Source organism: Balaenoptera borealis (assembly GCF_965194805.1).
Source record: "Balaenoptera borealis genome assembly, chromosome: 14".
Lineage (NCBI taxonomy): Eukaryota > Metazoa > Chordata > Mammalia > Artiodactyla > Balaenopteridae > Balaenoptera > Balaenoptera borealis.
This window is the reverse complement of record NC_138875.1, coordinates 24905025-24928320: the sequence shown is the minus strand read 5'-3', so window position 1 is coordinate 24928320 and position 23296 is coordinate 24905025. Positions and strand designations below refer to the sequence as shown.

The following is a 23296-nucleotide window of genomic DNA, read 5'->3' as shown; positions in this document are numbered from 1 at the left end:
TTCATTAGGTCCCATTTGTTTATTTTTGTTTTTATTTCCATTACTCTAGGAGGTGGATCAAAAAAGATCTTGCTGTGATTGATGTCAAAGAGTGTTCTTCCTATGTTTTCCTCTAAGAGTTTTATAGTGTCTGGTCTTACATTTAGGTCTCTAATCCATTTTGAGTTTCTTTTTGTGTATGGTGTTAGGGAGTGTTCTAATTTCATTCTTTTCTATGTAGCTGTCCAGTTTTCCCAGCACCACTTATTGAAGAGACTGTCTTTGCTCCATTGTATATCCTTGCCTCCTTTGTCATAGATTAGTTGACCATAGGTGCGTGGGTTTATCTCTGGGCTTTCTATCTTGTTCCATTGATCTATATTTCTGTTTTTGTGCCAGTACCATATTGTCTTGATTACTGTAGCTTTGTAGTATAGTCTGAAGTCAGGGAGTCTGATTCCTCCAGCTCCGTTTTTTTCCCTCAAGACTGCTTTGGCTATTCGGGGCCTTTTGTGTCTCCATACAAATTTTAAGATTTTTTGTTCTAGTTCTGTAAAAAATGCCATTGGTAATTTGATAGGATTGCATTGAATCTGTAGATTGCTTTGGGTAGTATAGTCATTTTCACAATATTGATTCTTCCAGTCCAAGAACATGGTATATCTCTCCATCTGTTTGTGTCATCTGACAGTGGTTGAAAAAGCAGCACTTTAGTAATTGTTTCCTTTACATTTTACACAATGTAACATAAAAACAATTTTCTAACATTTTTCTATTGGTTTGTAGTCCTGTCCTTTGTACCAATGTTCTCGCTTATTTTTTTCTGTTTACTCAGAAATTATCGAGTCAATGTCATCAGTATTTGACATTGCTCAGTGCATCGTTTCCTGACATGGCTACCAGTGGGAGGGGGCAGGGACAGTCGTGTTTGCTTTCCAGGACTTCATGGATATACTAAAAACAACCGTAACAATACCTAAAGTTGTATCATGCTGAATTATTTAGGACTCTTTTGGGTGCAAGTGACAGAACCCCAACTCAAAATATATTTAAAGATTAAAAGGGTAACTGATTGGCTCATGAAATCAAAGGAAGACAAGCAATCATGACACAGGAGGCAGGAAAAGCAAATGTTTTCATCCACATTTTCCACAAGAAGGAGGAGAGGGCTGGGTGAGATAACTGCCCAGTGGTATCCAAGTTTGGCAACAGAGCTGGGGCCCAGGTTGCCTAAAGGCTGTGTGGGTTTATTAGTCAAGACTCTTGGCTGTTGCAGTGAGAAACCCAACTTGAAGGAAAAAGGAGGGATGGGTTTTATTAGCTTAGTGCACCCAAGGAAGGCCACATGCCAGCGACCTGGCCTCTGTAACCACACTACAGTGCAGACACAGACCCCTGCGTGCTGGATAAATGCTGTGGGCTCGCACCCCAAAGGCTGCCACAGGCAAGATATTCATGTGCAGTAGACCCCACTAAACCCTTGCCAGAGAGCCTCAATTAGGCTCCGTTTCTGGAAGAATGTCCAGTTCTTGTGGAGCCAGCATCCAGCCTTTCAGAGTGGGTGGCGGCTAGGTTCACAGTCCAGAGTGTGAGTGGGGGGCAGGGGTGGAGGCAGCGAGTGACGTTGGTGGTTCAGAGGCAGCCTCTGCATCTCTGCCCCGTCTACCTTTATCTTTGTTTTTATATTGGGACTCCAGCTGAGGTATTGTTCTTAAAAGGGTCTCTGCTGATTAAAAAAAATAAATTAAAAGAAAAGGTAGAAAATCATGGATTTAAACATGGTTTAGCCTCCCACCTCCCACCTTTCTTTCTGAAACAGGTCGGCTTCTCTGAATAGCTGTGCAGCCTTGAGATTCCAGGAATTTTAGAAACATTACCTGTTTGTTTCAGCTTGGACGTGACCCACACATCCTGCCCATGTGGAGCTTGGTAGGATAACTTCTTAGAAGCTATGAAAAAACATGACCCTAGCAAGAGGAAGGCTCCACGGTTGAGACAAACTCTTTGTCAGAGGAGCTGTACTTGGTATTTTTATGGCCCCTTAAGTTGCCAAGTGCTATGTTTCCTTCATACCGCCGGCCCCCGTGTCAAGCCAGAGACAGGGACGTGGGGAATCCCGGCTGGCTTGGCCTGAGTCTGTCCTGCCTCTGTGGGGCTCCAGCTCCCTGGGCTTGCCCAGTGGGCACGGCAGAACCAACATCCAGTTCCTCTGAGTCACGGTTCATGGGGTCCTCCACTCTGGGCCATCTGGAATTTTCTGGAGAGAAAGAAGCCATTAGTTTCCATGTGTTTCAAAGCATCCTTGGGAGTGACAGGTAGGGCCAATACGCAAGCTTGTGAAGAAGAGGAGAGGGGCTGTGGTTTCCAAGAGGCCAGGTGGAGAGTCGGTATCCAGGAGAGATGGGGGCGGACGGGCGGGTCGCTGGAGAGGGTAGAGCTGGGGCCACAGGGCTTACCTGTCAGGAGACTGGTGTGTGTGGGAAAAGACAGCTAATGTGTAGAAAAGAACCAAGCTCCAGGTGTCCTGGCAGTGGAGTCTTGTGATCCTGTATTTATTTCTGGTTGGAGTCACCTTGAGCACAGCTTCCGATGCCCCACTTGGAACCTCCCGCTGCTGCCTCACCTGGGCTGGGATCCGCAGCCTTCCCTTCCAGCTCCAGCATTTCCCAGCCGCATCACCTCCTACTGAAGGCCCGTCCAGGTCTACCACAGTCCGGGGGTCTTCACACAACAGGAGGAAGGCTCTCTTGTATTTGTGTAACACACTCTCCCTTTGCAAAGAGCTGGTGTGTGAGAAAGAGAGAGAATAGACCTGTGAGATAGTTAAGCCTGGATGATTTCTATCAGACCCTGGTCCAAGGTCAGTGGTCAGAGGTCACAGGTCACGGGAATATCAGGAGAATCTCTCTTGAAAGGAAAGTGGGCCTGGGGTTCCACGAAGCTGCTGGCCGTGGGACTGAGCTCTGTGGGGCACTTCTAAACCTCGTCCCGCAAGATTGAAGGGGAACCAGGCAGAGCAGTAGCCAGGGGCCCTGGCCCCACAAACCTGGGGAGTGAAGGGCAGGGTAAGCTTGGTGTCATGAGTGCCACCCCCTAGAGAGAGGGGGGCAGAGGCCTGCCAAAGGGGCCATGGCCAGGGTCATCGCAGAGGTCACAGTGAGCACACACGGGCATGCACTCTGCAGGGCAGACATGGGACGGCATCTGAACCAGCGCCCAGGGACACCAGCTCTCCATCCTCACGCCTGGTGGGCGGCACCATGGACAGAAATGGGGCCGTCCAACGGTGGCTCCAGCACAGGTCGGAGCTTGCGCTGAGCCACTTCCTCACTTGCTGGGACCCAGAGTGCATGGCCCGGCACCATGGGGTCAGAGGTCGGGCAGGAGGTGCCCTCTCATGCCCCCAGTGGTTCCACCTCCACATCTCTGCCCTGGTGCTGCAGGCTGAGTGACATCACAGTTGGGAGTGTGAGCCTTGGAGGGGGCAGGTACAGGCTGCTGCCAACTGGTTGGGTGGCCCAGAGGAACTTCCTGGACCTTACTGAGCCTCTCCTTCCTCCTTGGTAAAAACAGGTTGCCAACACGGTGAAATTACCCGGTGAGCACGTAACTTTCACAAATGCAACTCCATTTTGGCAAAGGAAATCCAGGTAGAAAAATGACCCTTTTTTAAAGCACAGATGATTTTGCCTACTCTTCCACCTGTATTCGTCTCCTGGCCCAGGAAGGGTGGGGGTGGGGGGGCAGGGTGCTGCCATAACAAAGTGCCAACACGCTGTTGGCTTAGAACAAGAGCGATTTATTATCTCCTAGTTTTGGGTGCTGGAGCCACCATCAACTAGGTGGCTTAAAGCAACAGAAATTTACAGTCTCACAGTTCTAAAGGCTAGAAGTCAGAAGCAAGGTGTCAGCAGGGCCACGCTCCCTCTGGAGACTCTAAGGAAGAATCCTTTCTTGCCTCTCCTAGCTTCCGGTGGCTGCCAGCAATCCTCGCTGTTCCTTGGCTTGAAGCTGCGTCCCTCCAAACATTGCTTCCATGTTCACATAGCCTTCTTCCCTCTGTCTCTGTCCAAATTTCCTTCTTCTTATAAGGACACCAGTCATAGGATTTAGGACCACCCTAATTTTGTATGACCGCGTCTTAACTCCATCATATCTGCAAAGATCCTGTTTCCAAATAAGGTCGCATTCACCTGTACCCAGGGTTAAGACTCCAACTGATCTTTTGGGGGCACGCAATTCTACCCACTGTAGGGGTGGAGACACTGCACGCGACACTGTGGTCAGGAGCGCCCCCCTGGCCCTCAGAGTACCCGGTGCCTCTGTCTCCTCCTGTAGTGCCAGCGTGTCTCCACACAATCCACCTGTGACCCTGGCGTGTGTTGGCCCGCAGTGGACGTTGTAACGCACCTTCTTCTTCTCCCTTGTGCTCCTGTCAACCCATTAGCACTCAGCGCAGGTACCACCCTGGCGAAGGCCTCCCTGACCCTTCTCCCAGCAAAGCTCCTCGTTCCTTCCTCGGGGCTGCCAGAGGCATCTATACAACCTCTACCGTGACGCACGGCATGCATCAGCTTGCTTATTTGTGTTCCCCTGAGCTCCTAGGGCTGGGACTGGGTCTCTTCATTCTGGTATTCCCATCTGATGCACCTGGCACATAGTAGGCCTTGAGAGCTGCTTGGGTGAAGAAGAACCAAGGATGGACAGATGGGTGGATGGATGGCAAGTAATGGACAGCTCTCCCCTGACCACCGCCACAGCTGCCGCTCTCATCCCTTTGTCCTGCCTTGTTCTGCTCAATAGCATTTTTCATCATTGATCATATTATCTATTTATTTGTCATCTCTCTCCTTTCACTAGAATGTGTGCTCTGTAAAAACAAGCATTTTGCCTATTGCTCTTTCACTACTGTATCTGCAGTGTCTAAAACGACAGTATTTATAGGATGCGTGGTAGGATGGATGGATGGATGGGTGGATGGGTGGATGGGGGAAGGGTGGATGGTTGGGCGGGTGGATGGCTGGATGGGGGAAGGGTGGATGGTTGGGCGGGTGGGGAAGTGTGGAGGGATGGGGGGAGGGGAGCCTGTGGCTCATTGGACGTGCATCACGCTTATCACAGAGGCAGCTGGTCTCAGTGCCATCCGGCACACATGCTGCCTTGCCCAGCGTGCTTTCGTTGCCCTCCCTCCCATATCCTCACCCCCAGACCCAAGATATGTTTGTTTGTAGCTGTCGTCTCAGAGTAAGGCCCCTGCACTGCCAGTCTGCGGTCAGCAGCTCTGCTGCAGCTGCCTTTAATCCCCCAGAAATACCTGCCGTCCCAGGTGGTGAGGTATTAGCTTCAGCCTGCCCTGGAATGGGCAGATTTTACGTGACGGGTTTCAGCAGCCAGAGCAGTAACACGCTGCCCATGGTGCCGCATCTTAGACCAGTGCTGACCTCTGGGACAGGAGAGAGAGAGAGACTGAGAGAGAGAGAGTGTGTGTGTGTGTTTCACGTGTCCTCTGCCCAAGCTGCACGCAGAAGGAGTATTATCTTCCCTCCCTCCCTGGAGAGGCTTGTTTTATATAATCTACTTGTCTCCCAGGCCCACTTAGTTATTGAAAGTGGTCAGAGGTTAGACAGAGGGGAACTGCAGCCAGGTCTCAGAGCTAAAGGGAGAAGTGTTCCCATGCAGAGAGGCGGAGGAAGAGCAGGCAGGGCCTGGGTGGTCCAGGCTGATACTACAGAGGCTCACCTGACTCCGGCTGAGGAAACACACAAACCAGCTGGTAAACCAGAGGCTGGTGGGGCTCTTGTTTATCTGGGGGGAGGGGGGATGCTCATACCTGGACTGACGTCCCGATGGGGCTCTTTCAAAACATAGAATAGAAAAATTTATTGAGTAAAGAAATAGAGCAAAGACTACTGTATACTCTTTTTTTTTTTTTTTTTTTAGTTCTGTGACATTTTATTTTATTTAGTATACATGACATGAGAGCCACCCTCTTAAAAATATTTGTTTTGTTTTTTTATACTGTATACTCTTAAACGATCATTCGGACAAGCCTGATAAATTTCCCATTCTCCACTCAAGAGGTACATTCTATCTACAAAGCAGGGAGGGGGTCACTGGTCTAAAGTCAGAACCCCATCACCCCTGGCCGGGCCTGGAAATACCAACTCATGTGCCTCCCCAGATTCCTTATTAGTCACTCTTGTCGTCGGATGCCCCTTGCCTACACATACCACCCTCTCCAGCCCTTTCGTAGGAACTATGTTTTAGGGCAGCTGCTTTCTGTAGAGTAATTGAGTGAGAGGGGGGCACAGTTTTCACCGTGGCTGGATTTTTTTTTTTCCAAAACACTTGCTATTGCCTCTACCTGGAATATGTTTTCCACCTTTTAAAAACTGAGATATAATTTACATGCCATAAAATTCACCCTTTAAAATATATGAGTAAATGGTTTTTAGTATCTTTATGAGATGGTGCAACAATTGCCACTGTCCAATTCCAGAATATTTTCATTATCCCCAGAAGAAACCTGGAGCCCATTGGCAGTCACTCCCCATTCTTTCTCTCCCCAGACACTGGCAACCTCTCATCTACTTTCCATCTCTGCAGATTTGCCATTTCTGGACATTTCATAAAAATGAAATCAAACCATATGTGGTCTTTGGTAGATTCACCCGTGCTGTAGCATGTATCAGAACTTCGTCTCTTTTTATAGCCATGTAATACTCCATTGTATGGAGCTACCACGTATTTATCCAAACATCAGTTATTGGACATTTGGGTTGTTTCCATTCTTGGCTATTATGAATACTACTGCTATGAACATTCATGTACAAGCCTCGTCTCCCGCCAATGGCTTTAAAGAACTTTTGCCAGCCTAGGCCAGCAGCTAATCTGATGGCAGATCGTGGCTAAGCACAGACTTTCTCCCTCTGTCTTCCTCTTTTGGCCTCATATTTGCCTCTCTTGATACCCAAATGCCCTTGTTTTGGGGGAAGTGTGGGCAGCATCTTGAGTTGTGTGTGTCACATGGTACCACCACCAGCTTGAGTTTGAAGAACTAAGTGGCTAATTGAAGAGGGTCCTCCAGTAAAGCTTGTATAAATACCGTGCACCTCATTTTATACAAGACCGTCTGAAAGTTCTACATAAGCGCCCCAGGGAAGGTGGCATTCATTCATTTATTCACCATGGTGCCAGTAGGCTGGGGCCCCAGCTGATCTTGTGGGTGGGACCAGTCCTCTATAGCACTGGCCTGGGTTATTCCTGGGGAGGGAAGACCTTAGAGGTGCAAGGCTTTGTTCTGTCACCTTTGTCACTTTGTTCAGCTGATTTCTGGCCTCCCATTGGGGTCTTCCAGCCTCAGGCCAAAGAGAACACAGGCAGAACTCCTCCATCCTTCCCCAGCACACCACCTGGTCACCAGGCTCTCTGCTAATTCCCTCCACCTTCCCTAACCTAAGCTTCCTACACCCTCCTCCCCTGCAAACCAACTCCACTGGACTCTCTCTGCCAAGACTGGGGGCCCCATGAGGAGAGGGACCAGAGCAGCCTTGCTTGTCCTGGTGCACTCGGCCCTGAGCAGAGTGTCAGGATGGTGGGAGAAATGGTTCTGCTGCCACTGATGACGATGGTGATGACGCCAACGATGGCAGTGACAACACCAGAGGTACTTGCTGAGGTGTCTGCGTACCAGGCACCGTTCTACGTTCTTTACATGTTTATCAACACATTTAACCCTCACAGGGACCCCAGGAGCCTATTATTATCTCCATTTTACAGGTGTGGAAACTGAGGCACGTAGAGGTTAGGTCACCTGCTCAAAGTCACATAGCCATCAAGAGGAAGAGCCAGGAGCTGGCAGTTCACAGTGTGGCTCCAGATCCCAGGCTTTTAACTGCGATGATATTTTATATATGTACATACATATGTAGTAATTTGGAGGCGATAGATGGATGGACACAGAGGTCAGAGCAGTGGCTTCATTAGAAGCCCTGAGGGGTCCCGCATGCCCCTGGGCCACACTGAGTCCTGGCAGAGAGCTAGGACTCCATGCCGAGGCTGGGTCACCAGGGCAGCTCCCCTCTGCTGCAGCCCTGTGGCCGGGGGTGGGGGGTGGGCAGGCCAGGATGCAGGTCAGAGCCCAGGACTCTGGGGCCCAGACGGGAGCCTGGCACCTTCTGAGCTCGTGGAAGGCCAAGTGTCCCGACAGCTCCCTCGGCCCGGCCTCAGAGCTCAGCTCCCCGTCCAGGCTCGGCTTCCTTCCATTGTCTCCACGGGGCACGCCCAGTGTGTTCCTGTGGTGACCTGAGGCCGGAGGGAGGGAAGGGGCCAGCCCGGAGCTGGGTGAGGGTGGGAGAGGGGAAATGAGAGGGGAAGACTTGCTGCTTTTCCTTGTTTGTGTTTTGTATTAAAGAAAGCAAATAATATCCTTTGAGAAAACCATTAAACAAAGCACATCCTAAAGCAGCAGAGGCCCATTGTGCCTGCCCGAGCCAGAATTCATTCATGCCTTCTTGGTCCGATTGTTGCAACCAAGAGACAGGGTGTGAGGGAGGGACTGTCAATATAAATAATGTAAATTAAATAAAATAAAATTTGAAATGTGCCCTTCCCTCCCTGGACTCAATAGGAGTCTCGGCCAAGCGTCTGAAAGGCCAAGGTCCCCGTGTCCTCCTGAGCCTGTTGTCCTCCCCGTGCCCGCCCCAGGAAGCACCTCAAGACTGGCCGGGCTGCCCATGTCCAGGGCTGCTTAGCCCCGTGGCTGGGGGCTAAGCCCTGAGAAGGCCCAGCAGGACCCTCCGCTAGGAGCCCAGATCCAGAGGGCTGCATGTGCCCTTGCCATGGAGGGGGTCTGGGCTTCTGTCTCCCTGTCTGTAAAGTGCGTGGGGGGCGGGTGCTAAATGGGCTCTCACTATGCCCTCTCCAGCACACTGAGCCCCGTCACACCCTCTGACCCTGTGCACACCCAGGGCCTTGTGGGCGGCATGGGGGCCATGCTCAGGCTATGGATTCTGCATCAGGACCCATACCCAGGTGTCCCAGGCCCAAGCCAGGCCTCCAGGCCTAAGACCCTCAACCCCTCCCACCTCACCCCAGCCTGCCCATAATGGAATGGCAGTGCTTTCCCATGTCCCACCAGAACACAGTTTTCTGGGGGGAGGGAAATGGTAAGAAGAGAGCTGGCCATCAGCCCAACTTCTGCAAATAATTCTGCCTGTGGCCCAGCATTTGCAAGATCAACCCTGCATTATGAATAGAGGGTCTCCCTCTGATCTTGATATAAATATATACATAGTTGTTATCATGATGACAATATGCAAAAGACCATCTTTAGGATTTTCCCCAGTTAAAAGTTTAAAAAAAGCATTTAGCTATTTGCATGTTTCCTCTAAATATACCCCAGGAGTATAAGTAACAAAGATCTTGGGTAAAAATTGCATGAGGCATCCTGGACTAGGATGAGGAGACCTGGGTCCTAGCACATTCCCTCTGCATGAGGCTCAGGATTTGCAAGGAGGCTGCATCTCCTTGGTCCTCTCAACAGCTCAGAGAAGATATTAACATTCCCATTGTGTTAGGAAGCTTGATGTTAGAGGGCCAACTTCTCCTCCATCAGCCAGTGATTCCAGGATCTAATTCTCTTGCTAATTCTCTGCTAGACCTTGAACTGGCTCATCCACCTCTCTGGACCTGAGTGTTCCCATCTGTAATTTGAGTGACTGGATATGACAAATTCTAGGGACCCCTTTGTGTCCCCACTGTTCTTTGGTTCTATAATTCCAGCGTTGTCATCTGGTGGGAAACTCATTAACTCTAGTGTTCTCCATTTTTCAGCCTGGATTTGGTGGCCAGAGTCTAGCCTTTCCAAACTCTCGATTTCGTTTCATCATAGGTGTTGTTGTAGTTAGTTCAGACCCGGAAGTTCTTTGCTCTCTTTCAGAAGATTTACTGACAATCCTCTCTGCCTCCCCCAAACACACAGGGCTACCACCCGATGCCCCATGAGGTGGAGATTGCGCACACGAAGAAGTTGTTCCGGAGGAGGAGAAATGACCGAAGGTAGGAGACTCTCCATCGCCAGCTTTGGGTTTTCTCTGCCTCTGCCGGCCCTTCTGGAGCTACAGTCCTGTCCTGTGTTTGGCTTTTCCTGGTCATCAGCCGATGCAACAAGAGGCGACATAGGCTCAGTGGGCTGGTGACCGGGGGCGGCGGCGGCTGCCCGCCTCTTGGTTGGCCCTGGGATTGGATCTATTCAGGAGTCCAGGGCAGGTTTGGCAGTTCAGGAAGAGAAAAGCTCTTTCCACTGACCATGCAGCAACAGTAACGGTCCTCAGGGGACCAGGACCTGCCGACATGTGTTTTGAGACACAGCCTCCAGGAGGCTCTGGAGCTCACAGTTCCAGGACTGTCTTTCCTCTGCCCTGTCCTGGGAGCCGTCCCTGGCCCATGCTGGGTTCTGCTGTGACAGCGACACACAGATCAGAACTGCACATGCTGCTTCTCTCGAATGCCTGGGGGCTTGGGGCTCACTTAAACTAAAGCAGAAACCAGGATCTCCCCTGGCATCCAGCAGAGGGCTGGGTGACAGCAAGGGGCCAGAAAAAGTGCCTGGGGTAGCCCTGGATAGGAACAAACAGCTGATGTTGGGCGTCTGGGAGGCTGAGCCTTTGTTTCCTTAAAGGCTGTCTGACAGGGAAAGGTCTTCAAGGAGCATTCCAAATGGAAGAGTCCGGGTGCAGAACAGTGTTTTAGTATGTGGCCATTTGTGCAAAAGCAGAGTTAGAGTATTTGTTTGTTTGTTTGTTTGTTAGAATGTGCATAGATGATTTCTGGATGGAAATGAGAGAGGGAGCAGGGAGGAAGAGAAGGAGGGAAGCGAGGAAGGAAGGGAGGGAGGGACGGAGGGACGGAGGAAGGAAGGCTTCTGCTTGAAGAATTAAAATGAGGTTCTCCTCTACAGGGAATTTCTTCTTAGTTAAAGGTGATGGCTTGTGGTTTTACCTTTAATGAACAGAGCATGTTCTCATCTCAAGAGAGCCAAAAAAAAAAGCCCAGTCAACATGCTTCCTCAGAATACTAGAAATGCCTCTTCTTGTGCAATTCCTGGAGACTAGGGCTGCCCAGGGTCCCTGATCCCTCCCTCCACACGCGGGCCCTGAACGAGGCGTGTTGGGTGGTGGCCGCAACTCAGGGTGGATGGAGGACCAGGCCCCCGGAATGTCATCAGCCGGTGGAGTTAGTGGAACCAAAACAGCCCCAGAGGACAGTGAGTGTACAGCCATCTGGGAGGAAGGCAGTCCGGGCTTAGAAACCACCAGGCACTTTCTGTAGTGGCGTCAGAAGGGGAAACTGAGCAGGGAGAGTTGGACCAAGCCTATTCCCGGCCTGACCAGAGTGTAGTCATCGCACCGTGTGTGCTGCCTTCTTGTTGTGCAGCTTCACGGAGGCTAATTCCTGATTGCTGGGTTCCCCGCAAAGAGAAGACGTAGGGAGCACCCCCTAAAGGAGGAATGGGGTTCACAAGGGACTGGGGAGGTGTCAGGAAGAGCAGAGGCTGGCTGTCGCTCCTCCCCTGCCCTGTGGTCCCCAGAGTGTGTGTGGAGGTGTGGGGAGTCCCCGAGCTTCCATAGGAGAAGTCACCCTGTGGGCCCAGGCAAGGGCAGGCTGCTCTCAGCATCCAGATCGGCCGCGCCTCCGCTTGTGGGCCAGGTCACCTCACTCAGCAGGAGCCCCTGGACAGTGCAGGTCTCCAGAAAGCGGCGGCGTGACCCAGGAATGTAGGAAAAGGATCGTGACATGCAGGCACCGGGAAGCCGGCCTTCCGCTGAGCCTCGCTTGTGTTAACAAATGCCCAGTTAGGTCAGCACACCTCGCAAAGGATGTGGACCCGGGACTGGGTCCAAAGCAAGGCAATAAAGATGATTAAAGGGATGGAAAGTATGTCCTGTGAGGAGAGGCTAACGGGCCAGGGCCAGGGAAGAGGAGGCTACAGGGAAAGGACGTGCATGCCAGTAAACTCTTGAAAGATTTATACCGAGCGCCGAGGAGCGGCCGCCCACCTTCCCCGGGACCCGAACTGCAGGAAATCAGCTGAAATGAAAGGAGAGAGCGTTCCTCTGGACCAAAGACGGACTCAAGCAACAAACGTCTTGACCATCAGGGGCTCGGACTCTGCCATTCAGCATGGCAGACACGCGTTGAGCCTGTGCTGTGTGCCGGTCGGGGCCCCACCTTTAGTCACAATCTGGAATATGGTGCAGGTCAACACTCGGCCGTCACAGAGTCCGCAGGCAATGGGGACTTTCAGGAGAAGAGCAGGCAGCCGGACACTTGAAGGACCCCTTTGTCTGAAAGCAGGCAGCCAGCACCGGGGGCCTCCCGAGTCCTCCTTGGTGGAGCGTGTGATTCTGGCATTTGAGGAACGGCTACAGGATATTATCCAGTCGACCCTAACCTTCCAGCTGATGATAGATAGTCACGGCCTTGCTGAGCCCCAAACCTTTATATTTGACCTTGATAGTTAACACTTTTGTACAGCAGGTTAACCTTCCTAGTAGTGAGGCTTGCATTCCCTGGTGGCAGAGGGGGAGGTGACCAGAATCAGATGTGGTGGCCAAGGGCACAGCCAGCATCTATCTGTGTCATGCCTCTGATCTCTCCCCCTCTGTTGCAAGGGAGAAAAGGTGCTGTTTCCCCTCTTAACAGATGGAATAGCTGAGGCCAGGGACACTAGCCAACATTGCTCAGCTAAGTAGCAGAGCTGAACTCACCCCTGCTGACTGCAGCTCCAGCCTTTTCGACTCCACAGCCTCAGGTGGACCTCTGACCTAGAAAAAGCCAAGAGCAGGGAGCTGGTGGGTGCATAATTAGGAGGGTGGCTGCAGTGTCACATGAAGGGAGGTGGCCCGCTCCATCCCCCTGGTGTCTCTGAGGCTCTCCCGGAAGGCCTGCAGGGGTCTGCGGCCTTCCGTCTGACTGCAGAGGACCTTGTGTCTGATCGCTGCAAACTCTCGGCAGCTCGGCAGGTTGCTGAACCTGGGGGTCCGTGCTACCCCACAGCCTGCAGCAGGAATTTCTAAACTGGGCTCTAGAGCCCTAGTCTTGACGGAAGTCTAGATTATATCCTAGTTCCCGGTGGCCTCTTGAGGTCTTGAGTGTGCCCTTACTGCTTTTATTCTCTGATGTCCGAGGCATATGCCGTGGAATTAGATGCCGGATGTGAATGCCACCTTTCCTACTCATTAACTCCGTGATTTTGGCAAATTACTCTATACCTTGACAACTTTATTTCCTCTTCTGTAAAATGGGTTCATTAATTGGGAGGCTTAACCAAGCTCATCCTTGTAAGGCACCGGGAAATGGTCTTAGCGCCAGCTAAGATCACAGGGGGATCCGAGGTACTCAGAAAACAATGTAAGGTGACAGTGGAGTGCAGATGTCTGCGGTGGCGGGGTGCAGGGACGGGGCTATTGTCCCAAATCCCCATGAGTGCGGGTTTGCTTGAGCCCAGGGAACTTTCCTTGCATCACCTCCAGGGGCAAGGCACCCAGGGTCAATTGTTCCTTCTCAGGGATCAACTTTTAAAGCTTTGCTCCCGCTGTTGGGACTGGTGGGGAAGGAGGGCCCCTCTAGAGCAACCATCTGCAGACTCTGCTCCCACATTCTGTGCGCTGCTTCGAGAGCCTCTGTGTCTAAAATTGAGTTGTGGGCGTCTTTTCCTCATTTTGCAAAAAAAAAAAAAAAGGTTAAGCTCGTGAACAGTTCAAAAGTTTTCTCCTTTAAAATGGTCTCAAAACATGGACAACTGGTAACCACTTGTTTATTTTGCGAAACTAATCGAGGATGTTTGCTGATTTCAGACAAAATTATGCATTTCATGATATGAATGTACTAAATGAGTATTTCACGCATTCCTGAAAGAGCAACATGCCTCCGGTTGCTCTATCCCCACCCAAGCCAGAGACCTGCCGACTGGAAGGGGGTCCGCTGAGGTTCGTCTTCTGCCCTGAGCTCCTTACCCTCAGGATGCAGGGCAGAGGGGCAAACTCTGGAGGGCTGAGTCCCGGCCATGCCGCTGACCCACTGCCTGTGTTGACCTTGAGTGAGGTCTCACCTCCGGAGGGATGCAGGGGTTTTCTCTACTCCCCCCACCCCTGCTCCATTTGAAGAGATGGACATCTGAGGCCATGAATGAAGGTCATGGTCTGTGCTCCCTGGGAAGCAGAGTCTGGGATGGAGATTATTGGGCAGGACACTTGCTAAGGAGTGCCCTTGGGGTCACGGAAAGGGAGGGCAGCAGGATTGGGCAGAGGGAGGAGGTGGGTTGCAGCACAGTCTGGGTGGGGAGTTCTGATTCTACGGGAAGTTCTGAAGTTGGGGTGACTCTTTAGAGTTGTCCCAAGATGGAGAGAAGGGGCAGGTCTTTGTATCCCTGTGTCTGCTCTAGTCATCAGATGGGGAGTGCCTTGACCTTGAGCCGGCGGCTCTCCGCCCCAGACAACTTCTGTAGGGCTGACCGCCGAGGGCTGTCTGCCACAGCGCATCCAGCAGCCAGGGGCGAGTGTGTCATTTCTGAGCAGGGCCCGGGGTGGCACATCACAGCGAACACCACAGTGAAGCACTCTTTAACTCTCCAACTAGGATTGATGGGGCAGTGCTCTGTGCTACATTCCATGCTGCAGAGAAACCAGAGAAGTGCCAGGCGTGGTCCCCGGTCTCAAGGGCCTGAGGTAGAGCTTGCACAACTGGCCTCAGAAGCCACCAGAACGTGGGGCACGACTACGTAGCACGCATGTGTTCCCGCGAGGGGGTTCAAAGAAGGGAGCCAGCGAGAGTGGTTACAGAATGCTTCCTGAGGAGGTGGGCACTGAATTAGCCACGAGTCACGAGGGGGATTTGGAAGGGAGATGGGAGGACATTAGGGTGAGACTGTGAAAGCCTCAGTGAAACAGATGTGGGAACCAGGGATTCCCACCGCCCCGGATGTCGCTCCCACAAAACTCCCTAGAAACAGAGCCGGATGGGTGGAGCTCACTGCTGCCACTACCCGCAACTGAACTAAAGAGAAGAGAAAAGCCGGAGCTCCTGGCTCCTGACGGGGCCCAGCCCAGACGTTAGAAGTCCCAGTAGACCCCGCAGGCTCCAGAGCTGGCCTCCTAACAGTGAGAGTGGGGCAGCTAATGGAAGCATTAGGGGTCCATCGCACGATGCCCGTGCGGCTGGGGAGACAGGAGAGCCATTCTCCAAATTAATTTGTTTCATGAAGTGAGGTCTCAGAACGGTTAATTTACTCCATGTGCAAAGCAGATTTGAAAAGAAGGAAAGAATGGCACAGTCATCGCCAGCTAGTATCAGATGGCTCTGCTGGGCGAGAGGCAGGAGAGCAAGCTGTCCCCACATCTGAGTGCCACCCCCTCCCTGGGTCCCCAGATGGTGCAGTCGGGCCACAGCCTGGACGCTGCAGGGTGAGCAGAGCCCCCAGCAGCTCTTGCTGCCTCTGTCCTATGATCGACCATGACAGTGGCTTGCTGTCCTCTAACCGTAGAACCAATTTACAATCTCATTTCTCCGTCTCCTCCTCTGCCGCCATGTGCCCAAACCCTCCCTGGGTGCCAGGCTCTTTCCCTGGGGACAACATTAGAGTCAGCCATCAGATTTGATTTTGCCAGCTTTCTGTGACATCATCTAGGTCACTGATAAAAATGAACAGGGCATCTGGAATTAATGGTGATGGGTATGCAATTTTGGGAAGATACTAAAAACCCTGGATTTTGTGATTTAAAAGGGTAGATTTTGTGGTAAGTGAATTATATCTCAAATTTTTTTTAAAGTTTTTGTTTAATGGATAAGGCAGGTCCCAGGATGGAGTGATGGGGCAAGCCTCTGTAAACACTCCTTAATCTTGGTGTTTGCTGGATTCCCCAAGTGTATCAGGAGAGTAACCCTTTCAAGGACGTAGATTTGGTCTGGCCCTGACTTGGTCTGTGTGACTGTGTGCTAGCTATCAGTGGTTACATCTTTTCTTCCAGATCATTGGCTTGGCAGTCTCCTTAGGAGAGATGATATCTATATTTTTCTGATTTTAAAAAATTGGAACGGTATACACATAGCTGCAGTCTCTAGCACTTTGTTCCTCAGAAGTAGTCAGGGGCTATTTATGACCTCATGTGCAAAGCTGTCTTTTTCTGGACCATATTGTTCCATCCCTTGGGCAAGAAGATGAGCACTCAGAGTACCTGTCTCTCTCCCAGGATTTCCTCCGAGGCCCTCGGCAACGTACTGAGGATGCTTTAGCGGGGTCTACCTTTCCTGGTCCAACACATGTTCTCTGACAGAAGGCGGACCTTTCTCTCAGCGGCCCCCTTAATTCTACATCGTCTTCCCCATCTGTAGACTCATGCTTGCCTCCTCCTTCTCACTCTAAATACAAAAACTTAATTTTAGAATTGTCATTAATGCCTGTTGAGCCCACTCCTCGACACACTCTGACAGCTCTACCCCACCCTTTGATGGCCGTCACTGGCTACAGGAGACCCCTCATTCCCTTCTAGAATTCACCTTACCCTCCTCCTCTTCACGCTGCGCTCATGGGCAGGGACCCTGGGGGAATGCCAGTGCCACGTTAAAATCTTGTCTCTAAGTCACAGTTGCTTTCTGGAACTTGCCATTCCCTTTAGCACCTCACATCACTCCTGTAGTCATGGACTCCCTCATCGATGAAGATGACTAAGCCCCAGACCTTGCCCACCAGGAACTGATCAGAAATTCATCTAGTTCAGAGCCCAGATACATCCATCCATCCGCTCCTTCACAGAAGTCGTTAAGGTAGCCCTTTGGGAAGTACAGTCAATCCTCATTACTCGTGGATTCTATATTTGCAAATTTGCCTCTCGTTAAAATGATTTGTTATGTGTGATTTAGTCAATATGGTGCTTTCACAGTCATTCCTGGACACTCCCAGAGCGGTGAAACACTCGAGTCACCTGACACACACGTTCCCAGCTGAGGTTGGACCAGGAGACCTCTGCCTTCTTGCTCCAGCTCTCATATTGTAAAGTAGTGTCTTTCCGTGATCTATTTAGTGCCATGTTTTTTGCGTTGATGTGCTTTTCATGGGTGAATTTGCAGTTTAAAATGGCCCCTAAGCATAGCACTGAAGTGCTGTCTTTGTTCCAAAGTACAGGGAGGCTGTGAAGTGCCTTATGGAGAAAATACGTGTGTTAGATGAGCTTCGTTCCGGCCAGAGTGATAGTGCTGTTGGCGGTGAGCTCAGTGTTAATGAATCAACAATATATATTAAATAAGGTGTCCTTAAACCAAAACACACATAAAGTGGGGTTATCTTTGATCAACTGGAGAAAATGTGACCGGAGGCTTGCAGGAACCTAACCCTGTCTTTCTTCTGGGAGCAGTGGTTCGGTGTGCAGTGTAGTTATACAGTTATATAGAGCATGACTTCTGTGAATAATGAAAATGGACTGTGCTTGCCCTTTAAAACAGGGGGAGAGATGCTGAAGATAAAGGACTATGTTGTGAGTGATGGGGTTTTAGGCTGAGTAGTTTATCTTGTCTGAGTGGCGGTAGCAGAGATGGGGGGGATAGAAGGAGGGAGCGGGAGACGCTTCCTCCACGGTTGTTGCCTGGCTTGGGTCGCACTGAGGGGACCGCTGCTTCATTTGCCCTATCCTGGGATGACACCATCCCCAAGCCCTCCAGACAGCTCAGCCCTGAAGTGACCATTATTGTCATCCTGTCATCAGGAGCCCAGGGAACAGTGAGACAGATTACACTCCCATTGCCTGCGGTTTGTCTTTATATCGCAGCAAGGAAATTGCCCTCATTAAGTCCCTGCTAAAGATAGATAAGAAAATGGGACAGGCAAACCCCTACCTGGCAGGCAGCCCTGTCAGATTCTAAGCAAAATGAGTCAGATAGGAATTATTTTTAGGCTCCTTCTCCTCCTCCCCCACACCCACCCCCAAGCTCTCTTGGAAGGAAGAGCAGCTCATTTCTTGAAGCCAGATGTCCAGGTCTGTGTTTGATTGACATGAAGGGCCTTGGTATGCCTAGAGAAGACCCTGGCCTTTGTACGAGCCATGACGGCCAGATCATCCTTTGGACAATGTGCACCTCACCTGGCGCTCATGGGCAGAACAGGCTGCCGAGAGGGCCCTGAAGGCTGGCTGACGACTCACCCTTTCCTGCCCCTCTTTCCTGGCACGTGCTCCGTGCTCAGAAGCTGCTCTCAGAATCACACTTCATGGGAAAGTAAACCAGTCCCTGGGGTCCCTCTCCCGGGGAAGGACCAGCGAGTCCACGGGCCCAGGGCCCACATCCGTGCATGGCCATCTTGTGCCTTTTGGCAGAGCTCCTGGTGCCGGGCCAGCCTGCCCTCCCAGTCTGTGCCCACTGCTGGGAAGCTGAGAGCTGCTGCTTCTTGCTTGCTCTCTGCTCCTCTTTTCAGCTATTGGGGTTCATCCAGACCCCTTAAGCCCTAGACGGCAAAGGAGGGAGACCTGGGGGCAAGGAAACTGACAGAAAAGGAGGCAAGGGTGCATGCCTAGTGGCTTGGAGAGCAGGAGGGGTGCTAACTAGGAAAGTGGCCATAGAGAGATAAATGCCATCTCCACCGGGTCTGTGCCTGGGACAGGAAATAGAATGGACGCCAGGAACCAGCCACCTGGGTTGGTTTAATTACGCCTCCTCAGATGTCTTAGTCTCTCTTTCTGAAATGCTGGACATTTGGACATTTGGGTTGGCTCACAAATGTTATGCCCAACTCTCTCTCCCCTGCTGGAGCATATGGACACAAGCAACTCCGAGGGCCCCAAGTGACCGGGCCTCTGGTGCCAAGTCTGCACAGCCTTTGCCGGGGTCAACCAGCATGGTGGGTACCGGGGCCTAGGCCAGGCTCACTTGGGTTCTGGACCAGTTCATCCCTCACCAGCCAGGGGATCTTGGGGCGATAAGGACCCTTGCCAAGCTCATTCTTCTTACTGTCCCCAAGGACACTGACACGCCCCCTGCAGGGATGCCAGTAGGTGAGGGGTGATGGCAGGTACACGAGAGGGCCCAGTCCCAAGCCCAGCTCTAAGTACAGAAGCATGGGTCCCCTCCTTCCTGACGTTTGCTCCTGGGACCCCTCCATCTTGGGCCGTGTGCAGGGAAAGAAAGAAGATTGGGCCAGCAGTTATGCAGTCTGGGTTTCCATCCTTGTGTGGCCCAAGGCAATTCCCTTACACTGTTGGAGCTAATACTTTCAAATGCATTGGGGTGAATGCGGGGTTAAAGTTGACAAAGAACCCTCCCCAGGAATATTCCATTCCTTAGCCGTGGGCTGGAAAGACAGAGACACTCCAGAGGCCAGTTGGAGCTTTCAGTGCAAATAACTAGCTCCCCTGTACCTTCATCCCAGCCCATTCACCCTCTCCAGAAAGTTCCAGAAAGCTGGGCCATGTCTGCTGCTCCTGTGTACATCTTTTGGGACCAATCTGGTCTAGGTCTGTACCCTGGGCTGGGTACCCAACCATGCCTGGCTGAGCCTCCGTACTCCCAGCATTCTGACTGCCCGCATGGGACCACCTTACCCGTAGGGTGGGCTGTGCGTACCGTTGGTCCTAGGGCCTTTTCGATAGGCCCATGGGCAAGCCTGGCTCACCCTGAGTCCTGCCCGGAAATGACTCAGCGATTTAACAAGCACTTCTAGAATGCTCACCGTGTTCGGGACACACTGAGCCCTTTGCAGATATCGGCTTGTACAATCTTCCCAACAACCCTAGGAAGGAGATACTGTTTTTATTTCCATTTTACAGATGAGGAAAGTAATTTGCACAGAGAAGGGGGGTAACTCCCCCAAAGTCGCAGAGCTGGAAAGTAGCTGAGCCAGACTGTAAACTCAAGCAGCCTGGCTCAGAGCCTGGGCCCCTGACCAGTTCTCTGCTGGAAAACTCTCTGTCCACTCTTCAACATGCTCGGCGTCCCTCTTCTGGGTCCCTCGCCAATTCCTACCTACACCCCCAAGTAAGCCCCTGACTAACTCTGTGCTAGGGGCGATAAAGGCAGCATGGGGCCTCCATTTTCAAAAGGACTGGGGAAGGGGCTAGTGCCTCATTCAAAGGAATGAACAAATGGTGAGATTTCAGACAAGACCCACCCTCTGCCCTCTGCGCCCCTGCACCAAGTTAGTCACACCCGTAGATCCCTTCCCTCGTCCGGATGATTCATGTGTGGACATATTTAGGAAGTTCCTATAATAGCGCAGAGATTTCCCAGGTTGTAGGGGCCCCACTTGGTGAGAGGCCGGAGGAAGGGTGCTGTGAGTTCCAGAACGGTGGGCAGCTCTCGGGAGGGCAGTCTGGAGTGGGAGAGCTTCCTCCAGCTGCCATCCCCCAAGTCCCAGGAGGGCCGCCCAGGCCACAAGGGTGCCCTTCACTCCCCAAGGCTCCCCAACAGGGACGGGAGCACAGCTTTTAAAAATACCGAGGAGCCTTCCTGCCTGGGTCAGCGTTTACCCTGAGCTCCGAGAGTTATTTCTGAGTCTTCCCAGTAATTTAATTTTAGCCATTTATTCCAATGTGTGTGTTTTGGGGAAAGCCAGGGTGGCCTCTATTATGGTTTGGAGTATTTGGGGGAGGCCCTGGTTTCCAGAAGGGATGCAGGGACTCAATTAGGCAAGACATCAGCGAACAGAATTAAAATAACTCAAGGAGACAGGCCTGCGGGTCCCTGGAGGTGATGCCTCTGCTTAGCCCCCCGGAGGAAATTAAGACCAAGGGGCCCTGCGGGCCCAGTGGGCACCTCTGAGGTGGCAGCTTGTGTCACTGTCTCCAGCTCTCCCAGCACCTGCAGGCATCTCAGGGCCTTTCAAAATGCAGACCGGATGGAGCTGCTGAGTCTTTCCAAGTTGGCCTGGACAGACAGCCCGAGCACCAGGAGCAGACAAGCCCACATCAGTGGCAAGTTCCGGAGCTCCAGCTGGTAGGTAGACAGGCAAACTCACCAGCAATTTAGGGGGGGCTTAAAACTTATGGGCACTAGCCCATTAACATTGCAAGGTTTTTGGAGGAATTGTTCTGGAGGAATTACTAAACAGAGGTCAAATAGACCTTCGGACCCCCCTACCGGCACCAGCCATACCTGGCCGCCCCCCACCTCCTGCCCTCCCCTCCCCCCAAGACAGGCCTGCCTCACCCCCGACCTGCCCGCTGCCCCTCTCCCGCCTCCTCCTAATTCACTGTCCTTGCTCACTGCACTTCCTGACCCCAGTCTGCTCTCGGTTCCCTGAACAGGCCAACCTCACCTGTCTGCACCTGACTGGCCCCTCCGCCTGGGCCCTTGCTCACCCGATTCTTGCCTCGCTGGCTTCCTCTTGTATTGCGCTCCCCTGTCACTACCCAAGCTCTTTTTTTTTTTTTTAATATATATTTTTTTTTTATTAATTTTTTTATTAATTAATTTATTTATGGCTGTGTTGGGTCTTCGTTTCTGTGCGAGGGCTTTCTCCAGTTGCGGCGCAGGCGGGGGCCACTCTTCATCGCGGTGTGCGGGCCTCTCACTATTGTGGCCTCTCTTGTTGCGGAGCACAGGCTCCAGACGCGCAGGCTCAGTAGTTGTGGCTCACGGGCCCAGTTGCTCCACGGCATGTGGGATCTTCCCAGACCAGGGCTCGAACCCACGTCCCCTGCACTGGCAGGCAGACTCTCAACCACTGCGCCACCAGGGAAGCCCTACCCAAGCTCTTTTTCGTCCTCCCTTGATCCTCTTCCCTGACCTTCCCCATGGTTGCTGGGGTGCATCGGGCCCGGCATGGACTGAAAGAGCTCTCCCTGCCTGGCTCACCTGGAGCAGGTGCGGCAGCTGAGGGATTCGAGGATGGGGTGGGGGATGGGGCGGGGGATGGGGCGGGAGCGTGCAGGACACTCACTGGTGCGTGGGAGGGCGAGCCGGCTCCTGAGTCACCTCTCCCGGTGATCGCCGAGCCAGCCAGCGTTACCGCAGCTAACCTCTCCCTCGGGAATATGCTGCCCTTCAGTTGCCTTCAGACTCCGCTCTTCAGCTTAAGGGGAGGATTCTGTGGACAAAGGATCTAATTTCAGGCTTTCCGTTTGTCGGGATTGACACTGAACTTGGGAAAGATGTGTAGACCCAAAGATGAGAAATGTTTTTAGGAAGAAAAATATACTCTATGGGGCTGTGTGCATGTTTGGCCCAGCGTCCTGAGCGGCCACAGCAGACTGGCTCAGTGTGTCAGAGAACAGATGGTCACCCTGAGCAGGAAACCTGGTGCCTCTGAACCGTGAGCCACAGCCGTGGCTCAGACAGGCTGGGCAGGGACCAGGGTGGGACAGGCAGAGGACAGGTTTCTGACTTTGCCCTGATGATCAGAAGGTTGGCACACTCTCGGTCAGGAGTAGGGCTGGGAAGCTGATCACTAGGACCTCTCTAGGTGGGGCCCACAAGGGCCAGCTCCCTCCCAAGGAGCCATCCAATTTCTGTCTCGGGCATCCTTTCCTGGCCAAAGCTCTAGGTCTGTATTTTTACTGTGGTGTTCACTCTGCACACAACTGGGGGAAACCGTCTATGCCTCCTCATCCACCCCACCCCCACTACTCTCAAGCTGCTCCTCATGTAGCCACATTTACCACTCTTGCATCCCATCTTGTGAACTGGGGTGTCAGGAGTCAATCCGGCTTTAATGGGTAACCCAGGGCATGTCACTTTGCGTTTTCACCAGAGCCTTCAGTGATGACCCAGAGTTAAGAGAGTGACCTCGTGCTAAGAGCTTGGGGCACAGTGAAAAGCCAGGAGGTGTAGGGAGTAGGTAGGGAGGGTACATGGGTTGTATTTTTTGAGGGCGGGATTTTTAGCTCCTAGAAGCCTAAAACTATCCCACTTTAAGCAAACATCCTTTTTGCCTCTGTGTTCATTTTCTGGAAGTCACATAGCATGATCTGTAGAACCCAGGTTCCAGCCAAATGTATAGGTGGCCCCTTGGGTGTGCTGACTTGTCTAGACTTGGTTTGGGTCTCATGTGGAGCCTCCAAGGCATGACTTCATCTCTCTGAGGCATGTTTCTCATCTACAAAGTGGGGCATCTGCCTTCTAAGACTGTTTTGCTGTTGCAATGCAGTGATGCTCTGAACACAGGTAAAATACCAAGGGCTCTCAAACATGAGGACTTACTGCCTGTCTGTGTGTGTGGAATACACACATCTGTGTTTATAGCTGTGTGTGTGTGACTATTTTAGGGACTCTGCCAGTCATCACTTCCAGTGATAGTTTGCTGGAAATGGAGCTGGGCCTGCATGCTTGTATTGGT

General features: G+C 52.0%; 1 protein-coding gene across 13 annotated transcripts in view; it reads left to right on the top strand.

The window, feature by feature from the left end:
• Nucleotides 1-23296, top strand: part of CTIF (cap binding complex dependent translation initiation factor) — a 302947-nt gene that overhangs the window by 150683 nt on the left and 128968 nt on the right. For all 13 annotated transcript variants that reach the window (XM_082354569.1, XM_082354577.1, XM_082354567.1 and 10 more), the window contains one exon: nt 9962-10038. In XM_082354569.1, the coding sequence (XP_082210695.1) occupies nt 9962-10038 (77 nt within the window). The remainder of the gene's footprint in view (nt 1-9961; nt 10039-23296) is intronic.